General features: G+C 36.0%; 1 protein-coding gene across 1 annotated transcript in view; it reads right to left on the bottom strand.

The window, feature by feature from the left end:
- Window positions 1–16,880, bottom strand: part of LOC132124788 (mucin-5B-like) — a 31,093-nt gene extending 14,213 nt beyond the window's left edge. Inside the window, exons 1-26 of the mRNA XM_059535941.1 lie at window positions 16,787–16,880; window positions 16,620–16,682; window positions 16,306–16,338; window positions 15,721–15,985; window positions 15,153–15,267; window positions 13,686–13,773; window positions 13,464–13,546; window positions 13,087–13,297; window positions 12,624–12,749; window positions 10,799–10,916; window positions 10,583–10,721; window positions 10,318–10,425; window positions 10,093–10,162; window positions 9,859–9,993; window positions 9,617–9,775; window positions 9,394–9,488; window positions 4,414–4,543; window positions 4,074–4,326; window positions 3,866–3,906; window positions 3,667–3,764; window positions 3,291–3,442; window positions 2,850–2,988; window positions 2,347–2,454; window positions 2,071–2,250; window positions 1,750–1,989; window positions 1,419–1,575 (exon numbers count right to left, since the gene is read on the bottom strand). Of these exons, the coding sequence (XP_059391924.1) occupies window positions 1,419–1,575; window positions 1,750–1,989; window positions 2,071–2,250; window positions 2,347–2,454; window positions 2,850–2,988; window positions 3,291–3,442; window positions 3,667–3,764; window positions 3,866–3,906; window positions 4,074–4,326; window positions 4,414–4,543; window positions 9,394–9,488; window positions 9,617–9,775; window positions 9,859–9,993; window positions 10,093–10,162; window positions 10,318–10,425; window positions 10,583–10,721; window positions 10,799–10,916; window positions 12,624–12,749; window positions 13,087–13,297; window positions 13,464–13,546; window positions 13,686–13,773; window positions 15,153–15,267; window positions 15,721–15,985; window positions 16,306–16,338; window positions 16,620–16,682; window positions 16,787–16,880 (3,400 nt within the window). The remainder of the gene's footprint in view (window positions 1–1,418; window positions 1,576–1,749; window positions 1,990–2,070; window positions 2,251–2,346; window positions 2,455–2,849; window positions 2,989–3,290; window positions 3,443–3,666; window positions 3,765–3,865; window positions 3,907–4,073; window positions 4,327–4,413; window positions 4,544–9,393; window positions 9,489–9,616; window positions 9,776–9,858; window positions 9,994–10,092; window positions 10,163–10,317; window positions 10,426–10,582; window positions 10,722–10,798; window positions 10,917–12,623; window positions 12,750–13,086; window positions 13,298–13,463; window positions 13,547–13,685; window positions 13,774–15,152; window positions 15,268–15,720; window positions 15,986–16,305; window positions 16,339–16,619; window positions 16,683–16,786) is intronic.
- Between the last annotated feature and the right edge of the window lie 1,090 nt (window positions 16,881–17,970).

Genomic DNA, 17,970 nt, shown 5'->3' with positions numbered 1-17,970 from the left:
TAAACTGTATTTATGACAAAAAACTGTACAGATACAGATATTCTAACAATCTATCGATAAACACACCTCATGTCCTCTGTTTCTGTTTGAGTCTGCTCGCGATGCTCCGCCGAGGTCTGCAGATTGAAGAGCGCGCTGAAAGATGGGGAGGAGACAGGTCTGCTGCCATGTTCATATGAAATTTAAGCGGACTGACTCTGAGTCGATCGCCAATTTGAGTACAGTTTATGGAGCTAAATGTTAAAGCCCCACTAAAAAAGCCTAGAGATGTCCCTGCTTCTTGTGTGCATTTCGGAGAACCAGGACAAACATTTAATTCTATTGCTCAGGCATTTAAGAGGCACCGAAATCTGCGTTCTGATTCGGTTCGGTGCATACCGGTTCCATAGGTACTGGTGCCATATCAGTACCGGGTTTCGGTACCCAACCCTAATGTTATGTAACCTTTAATCATTTTAAGAAACATGCTTGTTGCACATCCTCGATTGCTTAACTTGGGGTGAAGCTTCCCCCTTAATGTGATTTTTTTTTTTTTTTTTTTACAGCATGTTAGACACTTAAAATTGGATAATATACAAACTGTAGTCGTATTAGACTGCTGCTGCTAGGGGTGTATGCTTCCCCCTTTACAATCACACATTTGCTTTAACCATTTTAAGAACATGCTTGTTGCTTAACTTGGGGTGACATTTCCCCCTTCTTTTTTTTTTTTTTACAGCATGTAGACATTTAAAATTGGATGATATAGAAACTGCCGTAGTGTTAGACTGCTCCTGCTGCTAGGGGCTTCCCCCTTAATGTAATATTACAGCATGTTAGACACTTTGACATTTCCCCCTTTTTTTTTCTTTACAGCATGTTAGACATTTAAAATTAGATGATATTCAAACTGCCGTTGTATAAGACTGCTGCTAGGGGTGTATGCTTCCCCGTACATTCAAATATTTGCATAAGTGTTGCCCAGAACATATACTCTCTGAAGAGAACATATACTGCACATATACTTTTCCATCACATCGCTGCTTGCAATTAACTCCCTCCTCCAACCCCAACTCCACCAACTGAACCTGTAAACCGATCTAACTTTGTTCTTTCTTTACAGTCACTTCATTGGAATCAGTCTATATCAAGTTTCATTGTAATTGTGAATTGTAATTATGTATGCATTTAATGTTTCTGTTCTGTACCCCAGGGGGGTTTGTCTTGCTGCTCTCCCCACTCTGTCCAAGCATGGATGCATGGACAGGCGTGTGGAGTGTTGCCCAGAACATATACATACCGTGAACACTGACTGTATGCAATATAATTGTCATAAATATACTTGACGGAAGTGGTCCTGATTGAAATGCATTTCTCACTCATGTTCATTGGTTGCAGTTTATATAGGAGAAATTAATTATAGAATTTTTAGGACTTACGGCAAAAGTTTGGTCTTCGCCATGCTACACAAGCTCCTCTTTTACGGCATTCAGCAGCGTAAGCTGCCACTGCAGTACAGAGACAATCACAGTCACCCCCACTGTCACATGCACAGGCATCCCTTTCACAGGCATCATAGTATGGGCCAGAATCCACCTAGAGACAGGAAAATCATTTACAGAACTTTAAGGGCTACCATGATAACGGCACTAGATATAATGCATTAAATTGTAAAATACTAAACAGAACACATTTATTCCTTTTCAGTAATGATTGATCATTTTGTTCTCAATTTGTGGAAAAAAGTTGCTTAATGATCATGTTACTTACAAGTGAATGGCAGTCTGCAAAGACAGAGCTTGTGATAATTCTGCATTGTTTGATAGCCCAGGCATGTCGATGTGGATTTGCGTCACAAGGATGCACCACATTTGTTACATCAGGGCAGCTGGGCTTCACCTTCCAGCTATTCCCAAAATCGTCTGGATCTGTCACAACTTCTCCATTGTGCTTCATAAAGTCATTGTTTGCATTACCATCAAAGTTTCCACACAGTCCACACACCTTGCCCTGCCATAGAGATCATGTAGATGTTTAGGTGAGTGATGAATAAAGTTCTTGTCTATTGGTGTACCTTTAATGAATGCAAACCTTTAATTTGTGATGGAGTTGGATCATCACACTTGTTTTTTTATCCCAGATTAAGTTCAAAAGCCCTTCGACTTCTATGACAACATATATGCCTGCAGAACTGATTTGATATCTGTACTCTGTGCCGTTGTTTTCAACAACTTTCACATCTTCCTCCTCAGATAAAATCATCTCATATTTCTGTGGGGTATAAAAGGTGGCATATCATGTGGTATATTGCACAGTTAAGCTTTACTAATGCACATGTTCTGACTCTGAGCTATGAAATAACCTCACCCCAAAGAACAGATTGATGGACTTGGAGCAAATGGAGCTGGTGGTTGCACAAGGTATGTTCTCTGTAACCAGACGGAAGGAGGGACTGGGGTTCGTATCACAATAATCCTAAAGGGGTTACACACATCAGAGATATTCCAGGTTATAATGCCCCAGATAATTAACCCTTAAAAGCCCTTATCTGAAATCGGATGTTTTTCATATTGTATGTGTGAGATATCTGTATATGAAGAGTTCAGACGCAAAAGCCTCTAAGTGCCATCTGAAATTTTCAACTAAAATTAGGATTTTTATCAAGCTCCTATGCTTAGGTTGAGTCATTTTACTTTAATTGCAATGTGCAGGTCCTTTTACAGGCTATTAAAGTGAAATAACTGAATATAAATATAGGAGCCTGATAAAAATCCTAATTTTAGATGAAAATTTCAGATGGCAATTAGAGGCTTTTGCATCTGAACTCTTCATATTGACTTTTCTTTTTCCATTGGCACAGTCAAACATACATGGGTGATGGTGTGTTCACAGTCTCCGTGGAAAGAATATCTTCTGCCATCAAAAGTCCTGAAATGACCTTCACCATAGATGGTACACGTGCCATAGCATGCCTTTTCAGTACAAGTCCACATCCCATTTGTGCATGTGCTGAAATATTGAGTAAATGCAAAAAATTCAAGACTACCCCCATTTTTTTACTTGTTGCTGAAGCTTTCCACTCCATGGGCCTAAACTGTCATGTAAAACCGTGCTACGATCAGTATGACCAAATATAATGATTTCTGTTCTCTGTACATTTTACCGAATACGATTATTGGAAATGCACATCTTTATGCTATACTTGTAGACCTCAAGTGTGTCTAAATTTCTGACTAGTAGTGGAGATGTTAATTGATAGTACAAGATTGGCACTGTATTAAGATCATTTATAACAACTGTGATTAGCTCACCAGGTGTTACAGTCCTGTTGAACTTGCTCTCCAGGTGAATAGAAGACTCCATTATGGGAACATGGACATTTTTCTCTCTTCACACACCCACCTTTTCCGTCAGCCAGAAGGTCATCTGGACACATACACCCTGATGTACACCCCATGCTCACCTATTGCCAAGACAAAATTGGTAAGCCATTCTTTCCCTGTATCACAAGATTTCTATTGCATGTAATCTACACTGTATATCAGGTTTATGTGCCATTCATAGCTGGCATGAAAATGCTACATCTGAAATTGAGTAAGCAAACAGGATTTAATGAAATGCATAAAAACGCTGTAACAGATCTTTTCATTAATTCAGTTATTCATGTATTCCATTCTTCCAACTCACACAGTTGTTTGGGTCTTGCTTCACACATGTCCTCTGACACTCCATTCCTTTTTCTCCATGACTTGAGCATTTGAAGAATGTCATTGGAGCCACACAGTCTAAAAAACCCAAAAGGCATATTGATGAGGTGGAGAAAATTTGCACACATCATACCAGCGGTGATTCAAGTTTCAATTTAAATGGTAGTATTGCAGATCACCTTCTTGACTGGAGCAGTGCAGTTTGCCAAGATCACAGGTGCTGTAATTTGAGCAAACAGTGGAAATAATTACTAAGTCTACCATTAATAGTTAACAATGCATGTCAATATTGTTAAATTATTTGCCATTTGGCAGTGAAGGGCTATAAAAAAAAGTTAATGGATTCATTATGCATCAACTACCCATATGTTAAACTGCACTTTATACCATTTAGCACCATCTTTGTAGAAAACTGCTGATGGCGCTATGACCTGGTTGCCATAGTAACAAGGACACTGATCAGCATGTACACAGCTTCCGTCTTCACTGAGGTAGGATCCCTCAGAACAGGTGCAACCATCTACAGGTGTGAAGGACCCTTGGCAGGTGTTGTCTTGTTCACTGAGAGAGCGGCAGGTGCTGCCACAGCTGGTCACGCCGTAGGAGTACTTCATGTTCCCTGAACACTCTGAAATCATGTCTGTGTAGATAGACAGAAGCAGATTTGTAACAGAATTCACGTACAGTATAAATATTTGTTAGTATGTGTACTTAATAAAGTTCACACCACAGGGTTCAGAATCCATCCAGCCCTGGAGAATGATTCCTCTGGCAGCACAGACGTGGGCATAGTTGGACACGGCCGCACACATACACTTCTTAATATCTGCACATTTGCAGGTATCGTAGACACACCACTGCAGAGAAAAACAATTGAAGTCTGAGTGAAGTGGCTATTCAAACAAGGAAAAATGTAGGGAAGGACTTGATTTTGTCCACCAGGAACTGATTGGATCATCTGAAGTTCTAGATTTAGTCACTGTCCTCTACCTGTACTGCTCACATCAGTTGTCTATGCACAAATCAAAACTCTTTACTGGTGTATAACATTTGACATCTTTTAATTAAGTTTTATAGTATCACATAGTGGTAGTCACGTATACAATATAGGCTTTACTTTAGTTGCACATTCATACAGAGACTATTTGAGCTTCTATCATAAGCTTCTATGTGAAATGGACATTTCAAGACTTACACCTATACACTCACTGGCCACTTTATTGAAAACACCTTGATAGTAACTGGTTGGATGTCCTTTTGCCTTCAAAACCTCCATAATTCTTTGTGACTTTGATTTAACAACATGCTATTCAAACATCCCTCAGAGATTTGGTCTATTGATACAATAAAATCTTGCCGTTACTGCAGATTTTTCGGATACACATCGATAATGCCCGTTACACCAAATCCCAAAGGTGCTTAATTGGACTCAGATCTGGGGATTCTGGAGTCCATTTGAATATAGTGAACTAACTGTCATTTTCAAGAAACCAGTTTGAGATGAGTTAGTCATCATATGATGGGTAGCCTATATTGTGGTCATAAAGGGATGGACAATGTTAGCAACAATACTTATGTTGGCTGCGGCAGCTGGATGCAATAATTGCATGCCAATGTGCATTGGCTCGTTTAGTTTACACTCAAAGTAGATTGGTCTATCGAATCGATATCCCATTCCTCCTTCAGGGAATGAGGGTTACCATATGTAACCGAGATGTTTCAGCTATAGAAGCACACTGCATCTGGTAGGCAGAGGTGGAAAGAGTACAAAAATATTCTACTCAAGTAAAAGTACCATTACATTAATGAAATTTTACTTAAGTACAAGTAAAAGTACCAGTCTAAAAATCTACTCAAGTAAAAGTAAAAAGTAGCTCATTTAAAATTTACTCAGAGTAAAAATTACTTAGTTACATTTTAACAGTGGGAGGGAGTCAAAAATGGGACAGGCCAAGGTTGTCAAACTCAGTTCCTGGAGGGCCACAGTCCTGCACAGTTTAGATATAACCCTAATTAAACACACCTGATCCAGCTAATCTAATCATTTAGGTTTATTTGAAAACTACATGATATATGTGCTGGAGCAGGGTTAGAACTAAACTCTGCAGGGCTATGGCCATCCAGGAACTGAGTTTGACACCCCTGGGATAGGTCTATTAATCTCAAACTAGTTGTTTTTAATTTAAGGAATCAGTTATTTAGAATAATAAAACATTTGGGCTGTTACCAGGCAAATCAGTATCAACAAACTCATCTTTTAATGCAGAAGATTCATTGGAAGTGGCATTTAGATGTATTACACTGTTTAGTGCAGGACAACCTGCAGTTACAAATGCATGAATAATGTTTTGATATACAAGACATAAAATGTTGAATACTCATTTGAAATGATAAGAAATTAATTATTTAAAAAAATCAAAAGATACTTTAAATGTGAAATTAAAATGGCCAGTATGTGTCAGCAAGTCACTGTTAATAAGTGAGTCATTGCGATTGAACCGAATCATTTAAACGGTTGTGTTTGGAATTATTTTCTGTTGTAGAAATAGAGCTAAAAAACGCAATATGGTGTCTAAAACGCAAGTCTCTTAATTAACTTGTTTACTGAACTGTTATATATATATGTATATATTCATGATGATTTTTGGAGGAAAAGATGGCATTCTTTGTGTGATTTTGATTTAATAAACGTCTAAGTTGTACGTTTTTATGTGCATGAAAACGTAAGTAAATGTACGTGTGGTAGAACCACATTTACGTTACCAACTACGTGTGGTAGAACCACATTTACGTTACCACAACTACGTTAAATGTGGTAGAACCACATTTAACGTAAAAATAGACACGTATTCTCATGAGATCACGTTGCAACGCATCATGTGAATTTTCTGCCCCTATATCTTAAATTTTGTGATCATTCTAAATGCATTTTAGGAGACTGAATCACACAGTGAAAGAACGCACTATAAATGCACGCGCACATCATTAAAACAAAAATAGCACACTCCTCACCTATCTTTTTGGCTAATTTGTGCAAAACCTCTTGCTAAAATGTCAAAGCTTCATGTTAACCACCAATGCAACGATGCAATTATTTAGCTTACCTCTACATTCTTGCGAAGGGTTGATGTCTTGTCGAGATTTTATAAGCTGCTAGTTTGGTCTTCCTAGGCAAGTACAGCACTGCATAATAGAGCATACATATGGCCAGGGGTTCACTTCATTTCCTTCGAGTTCAACTTCAGAATATGACGGGGTTTCGTTTTCAGCGGTGTCTGCACCACTAACGCCTGTTTTGTCCATCTGCATCTTTCTTGTGATTTTAGCGCCAGTTTGCCCTCCTGCCCATTATTTACTGCCGTAGTTTCCAGGGAGCGATTTATTTTTTTTATTTTAATTTTTTTTACTCAGTAATTAATTTGTTTTAAAATGTAGCGAAGTACAATACTTCAAACAAAATATACTTAAGTAAAAGTAAAATTACAGATTTAAAAAATTACTTTAAAAAGTATTAGTACACAAAAAAGCTACTCAATTACAGTAACGCGAGTAAATGTAATTCGTTACTTTCCACCTCTGCTGGTAGGTGATGCTTACTCACTCTCATTGCCTATCACAGGTATAATGTCAGAGGCAGCCCAATCAAAAGACGTAAATATCTAACATGTTTGATATTTACGATTTGAGTTCGGGAGCAGTTAACCATAATGACACCACACACTAGAGTTTTTTTTGGGCAAAAAAATTATTTGCGACCAGCCTCTTATCTGATCCAGGGCCGTCACCAGAAAATTTATTTAAATTAAAAGTGACGTAGAAATGTAGCCAAACAGCCGACGACTTTTGTGTTATGTTATATTATTTGACTTTTATGTATTTATATTAGAAATCGCTTAAACCGCTGAGTTTTGTTCTGCATACTCGCGAATCCTCTTTTTATAACAATGTTTAGACACTATCTACATAAGTGATTCACTGTGCTGTGATGAGAGATTTGTTGATTATAACTTTACTTAACTTTGTGAGATCATGATGAACTAAGATGGATGACAGCTTTTTAATTATTATAAAGGGAGCTTTCTTTGCCATTGAATCCATTCAGAATTTTTATTGTTTTTCATGCTGCTAAGAGAGCCAAATGCCACGTACACTCTAAAAAGTTTTTGGAGTGACATCCGCAAATGAAAGATTTACTCTTGGAATTGCAATAAGTAGGCCTAATAATCATAGCAATGGATCGGACAAAATAAATATACGAAAACTACCTAAAATACCTTTTTTTTTTGGTCACACAAGATACAAGATTTTTTGGTTTCACAAGATAAAAATGAATACAATTAATATTATTGTTATTTAAAATGCATTTATTTGTCCTACATGGACCTGTTGTATTAAAAGCTGTGGTGTTTTTCGTTTTTTTTTTTTTTTTTTTTTTTTTTTTTTTCGGTGACTGTCCCAAGCATGGTTCAATAAATTACAAATTTTCTTTTTATTTATAAAAGCATAAAAATCTATTTAATAAGTAACTTGCATAGTTGTACAAGTGTCTATTTTAGTAAATAGCAATATTTTTTTTACATCCATATATTTCTGAAAGCATAGGAACATTTTGTCTTGAAAACCATGTCCTCTGGTGTGACACCAAATCCTGATTTTAAATCGGCCAATTCCGGAGAAAACTTAAATTAACTGAAGTACCATGTTCATGGCCTTATTACTGAAGCCCCCATGTGAAGCCCATGACATGTACACATGGTATATTTTCATCTCAGAATTGTTCAAATATTTAACTTTTTTGGAACCACTATAAAAGTATTATGTTTTGTTGTCATTTGATTTAATACACCTAAATTATATTTTTTTAATTAAAAACTGTGTTAAACTACATAATCATGGAAAATTATGACATCAAAATTTGTCTTGAAATTGTTAATTTTAAATAACACTATATAAAAACAAGAGTCTAACAATTAAGATAAATCTCTCTCATGCTATATATATATATATATATGTATTATTAAGAGTAAGTTTTTTTTCTTATTTTTTGCTGTCACACCATATGACATTTATGGTGCAGTTCAGTAAAAAGGTAAAAAAAAAACACAAAAAAAAAAAAACAATGAAAGATTTGACAAAGTTAGTGAACCTTTCTTCATACTTCATACTACATAATAATATGCATTTCTTCTTCAAAAATCCTCTTTTACAAAATGATTTTTTTTTCTATTTGTCAACTATGCAGATACAAAAAAAAAATCATTTTTCGTAAGTGTTAAGGAGCCACTTTTATATGTGTACACTTACAATAGAAACAAAATATTGTGATTTTGTTAAATAAATAAAACATAGGGTGCCCTTTTTTTTTGGGGGGGGGGGTTGTTAATATGTGAATTATTTAAGTGAAATAGATTACATTTAGGACTCTTAATTTTATTCCTTTTATATAGGCCTATATATATTTAGCATTGTAGAGATTGGTGGTGCTTTGAGCTAAATGTTATTGAATACATGATTTGTTCCATAATATTCATTGACTTGATCAGTAAAATTAATTAAATTCAATCATGATCGTGTAAGCAGGGGGCCTGTTGAGTCATTTTGGTTGGGGGTGGGGGTTGCAACAGTTCTTTATGGAATGATTTATGGCATTGTGAAGCCCCTTTATTTTTAAGAGTGTATGTCAAAAAAAGTAAATAAATAAACTTACTTGGTAGTACATCTCAGGACATATTTCTGAGTGACATGCAGCAAAGCTGCCATTTGGGTTTGTGAGACGGGAACACCAGTCTTTTGCAAGTTGCTCTATGAGGAATAACATCAGAGAAGATTTGCTTGCTTACTTTGTTTAGCACAGCAATAATTTTGTTCTGCTATGTCAACAATGATCAAATTATCAACTGCAACATGAATATTGTGAGCCTGTTAAGCACCTGTTTCTATATTCAAGCTGCAGGGGTTGTCAAATGTGATTTCAAGATCTTGGCAATTTTGTTTCCAAAAGTTGACAAAGGATGTTGGTGTGCCCTCTATGATGCCCAATGTTGTTTTAAAGTCATCTGATTGGATGTCGTTATAGTTCCCACACACACCTGAGAGAAACAAGGTAAAAAGTGGTTCAATTGATACCCATAAAATCAAAATTGTCTGAATTTTAGTTTTTTTATAGACTCACCACTCATCTTTCCTTTCTCTTCAGGTCTGGCAACAATATACAACTGCATGACTGGAGCCAACTGGATCTCCAGACGAAGACTCTTCATATCAGCAATGATGAAAGAGGAAGAGGGCTGGAAGATGTTCACAGGACCTGGGACAATAAAATTATTGAAAAAGGAAATTACTGATTTTTTTAAATTCTCTTTTTAATAATGATAAAAAAGTAAGTTTCTTATATTTGACAACAAACCTGTGGTGAAAGGAAACATGCGTGGACTGATTCCATTCACTGTCACAGATCCACCAGAGGAAAAAATAACCTGTTTAATGAGTAAAACATCAACAATAAGACATTACTATTAATATGATTATCATAGTAGTAGTGTTAGTAGTAGTAGTAGTAGTAGCAGCCAGTATATGTATTATTATTAGTAAAAATTCTAAAAGAATAAAATTATTCAAACCCAGTGCTTACAGTGGTCCCTGAGATGACAAGGGTGATTGAATTTAGACATGTGTCTTTTCGAGCAGGATCACACTTTGCCAGATTTCCCACAACCGCAATGTCACTGTCATTAGAGTGCTTTAATTAAAAAAAAGAAAGAATTATTGTACAGACTTTTATAATACCCACAGTTTTCTGATGGTAATATAAACCATGTGAATAAACATATAAATGAAGGCTTTAATTTATCTAGCCCTGACAGAAAACATCTACATCATCTGCTGTACTAACAGACCTTAGTGAGGATGTAGTCACAGTTGCCACTGAAGGTGAAGGTCTTTCCATCATAAGTGGTGACGTGAGACCCTCCCACAACAGAGCAGATTCCGGGACATTCCAGGTATGTACAATTCCAGTGTCCAGCGGCGCACACACTGACACAGTACAGAAGCAGTGTTAGCACTGGGAAGGCTCATTTAAATGTGACTTTAAAAAATTTGTAAAAAGTTACCATTTTTTGCAAGATTGTTTGTAAGACTCTCCTGACTGATATACTGCACTGTTATGCTCACAAGGGCACTGGTTCACAGGAACACAACCACTCTGACCAATGTTGTCTTCCACTGTGCCTTTACAAAAAGAATCATGATAGCATTTAATTTACAACCCGAATTCCGGAAAAGTTGGGACGTTTTTTAAATTTTTATAAAATGAAAACTAAAAGACTTTCAAATCACATGAGCCAATATTTTATTCACAATAGAACATAGATAACATAGCAAATGTTTAAACTGAGAAAGTTTACAATTTTATGCACAAAATGAGCTCATTTCAATTTTGATTTCTGCTACAGGTCTCAAAATAGTTGGGACGGGGCATGTTTACCATGGTGTAGCATCTCCTTTTCTTTTCACAACAGTTTGAAGACGTCTGGGCATTGAGGCTATGAGTTGCTGGAGTTTTGCTGTTGGAATTTGGTCCCATTCTTGCCTTATATAGATTTCCAGCTGCTGAAGAGTTCGTGGTCGTCTTTGACGTATTTTTCGTTTAATGATGCGCCAAATGTTCTCTATAGGTGAAAGATCTGGACTGCAGGCAGGCCAGGTTAGCACCCGGACTCTTCTACGACGAAGCCATGCTGTTGTTATAGCTGCAGTATGTGGTTTTGCATTGTCCTGCTGAAATAAACAGGGCCTTCCCTGAAATAGACGTTGTTTGGAGGGAAGCATATGTTGCTCTAATACCTTTATATACCTTTCAGCATTCACAGAGCCTTCCAAAACATGCAAGCTGCCCATACCGTATGCACTTATGCACCCCCATACCATCAGAGATGCTGGCTTTTGAACTGAACGCTGATAACATGCTGGAAGGTCTCCCTCCTCTTTAGCCTGGAGGACACGGCGTCCGTGATTTCCAACAAGAATGTCAAATTTGGACTCGTCTGACCATAAAACACTATTCCACTTTGAAATAGTCCATTTTAAATGAGCCTTGGCCCACAGGACACGACGGCGCTTCTGGACCATGTTCACATATGGCTTCCTTTTTGCATGATAGAGCTTTAGTTGGCATCTGCTGATGGCATGGCGGATTGTGTTTACCGACAGTGGTTTCTGAAAGTATTCCTGGGCCCATTTAGTAATGTCATTGACACAATCATGCGATGAGTGATGCAGTGTCGTCTGAGAGCCCGAAGACCACGGGCATCCAATAAAGGTCTCTGGCCTTGTCCCTTACGCACAGAGATTTCTCCAGTTCCTCTGAATCTTTTGATGATGTTATGCACTGTAGATGATGAGATTTGCATAGCCTTTGCAATTTGACGTTGAGGAACATTGTTTTTAAAGTTTTCCACAATTTTTTTACGCAGTCTTTCACAGATTGGAGAGCCTCTGCCCATCTTTACTTCTGAGAGACTCTGCTTCTCTAAGACAAAGCTTTTATAGCTTATCATGTTACAGACCTGATATCAATTAACTTAATTAATCACTAGATGTTCTCCGAGCTGAATCTTTTCAAAACTGTTTGCTTTTTTGGCCATTTGTTGCCCCCGTGCCAACTTTTTTGAGACCTGTAGCAGGCATTAAATTTTAAATGAGCTAATTAAGTGGATAAAAGTGTAAAATTTCTCAGTTTAAACATTTGCTACGTTATCTATGTTCTATTGTGAATAAAATATTGGCTCATGTGATTTGAAATTCCTTTAGTTTTCATTTTATTAAAATTTAAAAAACGTCCCAACTTTTCCGGAATTCGGGTTGTAGAAAAAATGGCTTTAATTGAACAGATTTAAATATACAAGCACTTGTCTTTGTATATTTTGTAAAAATTACCAATAGGGCAGAAACAGCCATCCACACAGTGTTCTTTACACAGTAGGCTTGTGGTTGGATCTGAGCAGGTGTTCTTGCACGGACTCCCACACTCCATGTATTGCAAGTTCAGAGGACACGTCTTTGCTGCTCCACAGAACAAGACATTGCATACCACAAACATATCAATATTGTAGCATTGTATTTGCTTCACAGTGATCATTTAAAAAAAGTAAGTGAATGTTTTTTTGTGTAAATGTTTTACTACAACATGTTTTTTAAAATCTTTATTTACTGTATTAATTTAGGGTGAATTATTTGGGTAATTTTTATAGTATTTATTTGTCTTCTTAGGACCTTGACACCATGAACTTCATATGGTAACAGCTGCGTAGTGATTCTTAAAAAACTGTAGAATTATACAGCATATTGCAACATCATAGGAGTTAGTTAATTTTTTCTTGCCATCATTACTGATACTCACGACAGAGCTGTTCTGTCCTCCATGTTCCTGGTTTTCCTCCAGCATGAGTGCACTGTCGTGAAATCTCTGTGAGTGTGTTGCAGAGACAGTCGTAATTTCCGTAACACTGACACAGGTCGTCTACACAAGCTTTTTCATATGAACTCATGTCCATCACATTGTAACAGTCAGCAAACCCTGGACTGCTGAGATACTGCTGGCAAACGCTTGTCTAGAGTGGAAAAAATTAAAAAATTAATTATTTAAAAAATAGGATAATTTGTTTGAAGGATTGTTTCAACCAGTGTTTCAGTTAAAGGTTCAACAATTTAATTAGAAATTTCCCAGTGATTTATTTCAAAAGTGCACCCAAAATTAGATTTTGTCCCATACTGTACCTGGTCACACTGATCCCTGGGTGGAAGTGTAACTTCCTCACAGGTTTCAGTCATAGGTGTGGAAACCTTCCATTTGGCCGGACCTGAGGAGGAGTCAAATAAACATATTAAACTAAAGTGTTTAAACTAAGTGTTTAAAATCAGATTGTGTCTGCGGTAACTAAACTTGCTGTATTTAAAACTTAAATCTAATCACTAATGAGTTAAAAACATTATGTTTACCGCTAACAGTGATATCGTCATGCTTGTTGCCATTAAAGTTTCCACAGAGTCCGCAGGTCAGACCTTGGTACTTCTCAGGAAGTTCAATCTGGGGAACATCATATAATAAAATAATGTCAGAGGAGAGACTTTTCAAAATCTCTTTTTTTTTTAAATCTAAGAGACTTTTTTATCTTTATTTATAGATCTATCAATCGTTCGATCGGGTTTGTCTGTCTATCTGTCTGTCTATTTAATTGACAATATTAATAAAGAATTAAAAAAAATAAAATAAAAGGCTCATTTGCAAAACCTGTTGGTTCCCTGTTGCTTATTTAGGTATATTGAATGCGTCTTTTTTAATGTGCAACACTGGTACAGTCAATTATGATCAAGACTCCAAGATGTGTGCTGAGCAGAGGTGGGTAGAGTACCCAAAAACTGTACTCAAGTAAAAGTAAAAGTAGTTCTAGAAATATTTACTCAAGTAAAAGTAAAAGTACTAGTCTTGAATAGTTACTTGAGTAAGAGTAAAAGAGTATCGGATAAAAAATCTACTCAAGTAGTTAGTTACTAGTTACTTTGGGTCATATATACTGAGCCTATTTTTATTTAGATATATAGATAAAATGTATGTAATGTATGTGTGTGTGTATAAATGTATATATTTCATCATCCTTTACTCCAATTTATGTAATTTATTATAAAAGCTTGTCTGTTTACTTAAGTAACAGATATAGGTGTCATGCCATAACATATTTTTAATACGACTGACTTTATATTAAATGTGAATTTAACATTGAAAGTTAATGTGATTTAAATATTGCTACTAATCTTTCATTGTTCAGAAAGAGAGCAAATAACATTTACATTATTAAAGATAATTTTCACTGTAGCCCAAGTTATTACCTGTTAAACAGTAGACAGCACACGCGGTGTTTATCTAATAAGGATCTCCATCGCTAGCAAATAATATCCTTTGCAGATTTCAATTCAGTGCAGTTCCAGCCACGTTTTCAACGCTCTTTCTGTTCTTAAACGTTACAACTCCGAGTGAACCACTTCAGATGCTCAGCGCGTGCGGCAGGGAACTGAACGACTCATTCAAACTGATTCATGAACCAATTCACTCGTTTGCCAATTGGTTTGATCAAGCCTTTGAACAGTATTGACTCAAAAGAATGAATCATTCGCGAATGGGCATCGCTCATTGCCCAGAGAAAAGTAGACGGCGCGTTTGGAACAAACTGAAGCATTTATAACATTTATTGCATTAAGATAAAGTAACGAGAGGAGCGTCGCCCACAGTAACGAAGTAAAAGTACAGATTTTCCCGCAAAAATTTACTCAAGTAAGAGTATAAAGTACCCATCTTTAAATATAATCCGAAAAGTATTCGTTACCCCAAAAAATTACTCAAGTAAATGTAACGAAGTAAATGTAACTCGTTACTACCCACCTCTGGTGCTGAGAGATAAAGAATCATACCGTTAGATAGTTGTCTTCTTCCCAGAAGACAGTCACTCCATGTTTGTTCGAGATCTTTAGACTTGTTGGACTTCCCTCGATTTGAATTCCATGCATATTGGTCGGAACAGACACCCTGATATATATATTTTATAAATGTCAGGTATAGATATATATATTTTTAAATGTCAACATTGATGAACAAAAACATAATTTTCTTGTTTGTCTTGCTATCAGTAAAAAATATTAGTAAATAATAAACCTAAAATAAATTTGGTTGAAAACATTAATTAGTTAAGATATTAATAATTTAATTAAGATATAATTTTTTTTTAGAGAGAATATATATTGAATTCGTTTTTTTTTTGTAACCCCACTGTTTAAAATTATAAACTCTCAAAACAGCTCTTACATTTATGTTAAAATTACACACATTTTGAAAAAAAAGAATTTTTTTGCTTTTAAAATGAATCTTTTAAAGATATATACATATATACATTTTATTTAACATTTTTAAACCTGAAAAAATGCTAATATTAAGAAGATTATTGTTATCAAGGATGTGATTTTGCTGTAGTGTATAACTCACTTTTCGTTCCCCATGGTAATGTCACCATTAGTGATTTTGATGATTGTCCCCTCCAGCTCTATTGTGACTGTGTTGAAAGTGATTGAACCATTCACAGTCTCTCTTTGCATTTGGATGTTAAAATCAGAAATGGGGATGTCACACATCACTGTCAGAACATAGTTGCACGTGTCTGCCACTTGAAAGAATTGACCATCAAAGGTCTTGAAGTGGAAATTTCCCCATGTGCTGCAGACCATGGACTGATGATCAGGATTCGGTTCAACTAAACCAAGAAAGAACGTTTATAAATGTGATACGTGCTAAGTACTTTCTTTGAGCAAAAATATGCAACTGAAGGTAAAGAGCATAATTTTTGCACCTCAAACACACATCATCCGGTTGTGCTAATGTTGCTCATACATACTAAGCAATGTTTTGATTCTACCACAGAACCAAAGCGTTTATACTTTTGGGGAGGTTATGAATAATTTTTAGTTGTCTCTAAAAAAAAACTTACACCCTTCATCTTTAAGTCTCCCAAAGTGTAATTTTTTTGTTTCACAATTGGTTTCAGATACTGGAATATTAAAAAAAACTTTATACCTGTAGTTACCGGTACTTTTGTCATGGAGAACACTGAGAACAGAAAAAGATGGACCTTTTAATATTTTTGCAACATACTTTAAAATGGAGAGAAAGTGCATGTTTACAGATAACTTACAATAATTCTATAATACTCTTTGTAAATCCAATTGAAAAAAAAATTGTTACATTGTAGCGATTTGGCTGTTTAATGTTAGGTCCATTTAAAAGTTCTACTTTACATCTATTAATAATCTGTTAATTCATGAGACCTAATCACACTGATTCACAAAGAAACTATAAAGTATATTCCATAAACACAATGACATATTCACCTGTTGTTGTTGGCCACATAATGTCCATAGTAACGTCAATTTCTCCATAATCCTTCATAAAGTCTTTAAACATAGAAAAAGAGATCATATTGTGTAGCTGATATTGTGAGCTTATTTTAATTTTTTATTTTTTTGCAGTAACCTTTTTTTTTTATTATTTTGCTAACCTGCTTGCAGTGACTGCAGCCCCACCAGTAAGACGACCCATCTCAGCATCCACATCTGGGACATCCTCACAGTCCCCAAGGAGAAAACAACCATCTTCAAGAGGTAATGTGAGCTACCTCTCAAAGCTTGCTCTTTTATACTAGTCTAAGTTTGCTTTGGGACCATCTAATCTGTGTTTAGAAGGTGGATCCCAAGCTTATGCATTTTTATGGCATGCAATTATTTCATTTATTCTAGATGTGCTTGAAGATTAAACAGTTTATGCAAATCTTGGTGGCAAAATATATTTATATAAATATTGCCGCTCACAACATACTGTTTATCTCTGTTATAATCTCAAGGTAAACAAGGATGTGGTGGTTGATTTGATCCTAACTTGGAAAAATTACATGACATGATGTAAAATCCACACCCTAAATGTCTACGTTGTTTTTTTTTTTGTTGTTTTTTTTTTGTTTTTTTTTGCATTTACACTTTGAGAGATGTTATAAAATGATCTGCTGTTTTTTGAGTATTAATATTAAGAGATAATTTAGTAGAAAACATTCATTTTTTTGCAAACTACAAGCAACCTATTATATATTTTTGATATGTATGTATATCTAATATATATATATGTTCATAATTGATGGATGGACATCTATGCTCTGTTGAAAGACATAAGCAATCTGGCGCAGAGAAAAGTAAAATGAGTGGAAAGAAAAAAACAGACATAAAGTTGGCTTGAGGTTGGACGTAGAGACCTGCGCGGGACACAATTTTCAGTCCCGCTCCCGCCCGCTCCCGCAGTGTTTAGTACCGCTCCCGCCCGCTCCCGCAAAGATTTGTCATTTTTAGTCCCGCTCCCGCCCGCATCTGTGATATTATGTCCCGCTCCCGCCCGCAAATGCCCGCAAGACGGCAGGCAGGATCAGGGGCGGCGCTAGGACGTTTTTAGCCCCGAATAATTTTGTTAAATTGTGTCTCTCATAGAGCAAAACAATTAATCAGAAAAAGAAATGTGAATAAGATTACAGCAGCCGTGATTACCTAATCATGTGCATATTACAGTTTTATTTATATTTTTCCATTTTGCATTAAAGCGATGTGCTTTTTTGCAGCGTTGAGCAGCGTTGCGCACTTGATATTCTTGATGCTGCTCTGATGCACTACATTACGCAATGCTCTGTTTGTTGTTAGGATG

This window comes from Carassius carassius, chromosome 43 (genome assembly GCF_963082965.1).
Source record: "Carassius carassius chromosome 43, fCarCar2.1, whole genome shotgun sequence".
NCBI lineage: Eukaryota > Metazoa > Chordata > Actinopteri > Cypriniformes > Cyprinidae > Carassius > Carassius carassius.
This window is presented reverse-complemented; position numbering and strand designations above follow the sequence as displayed.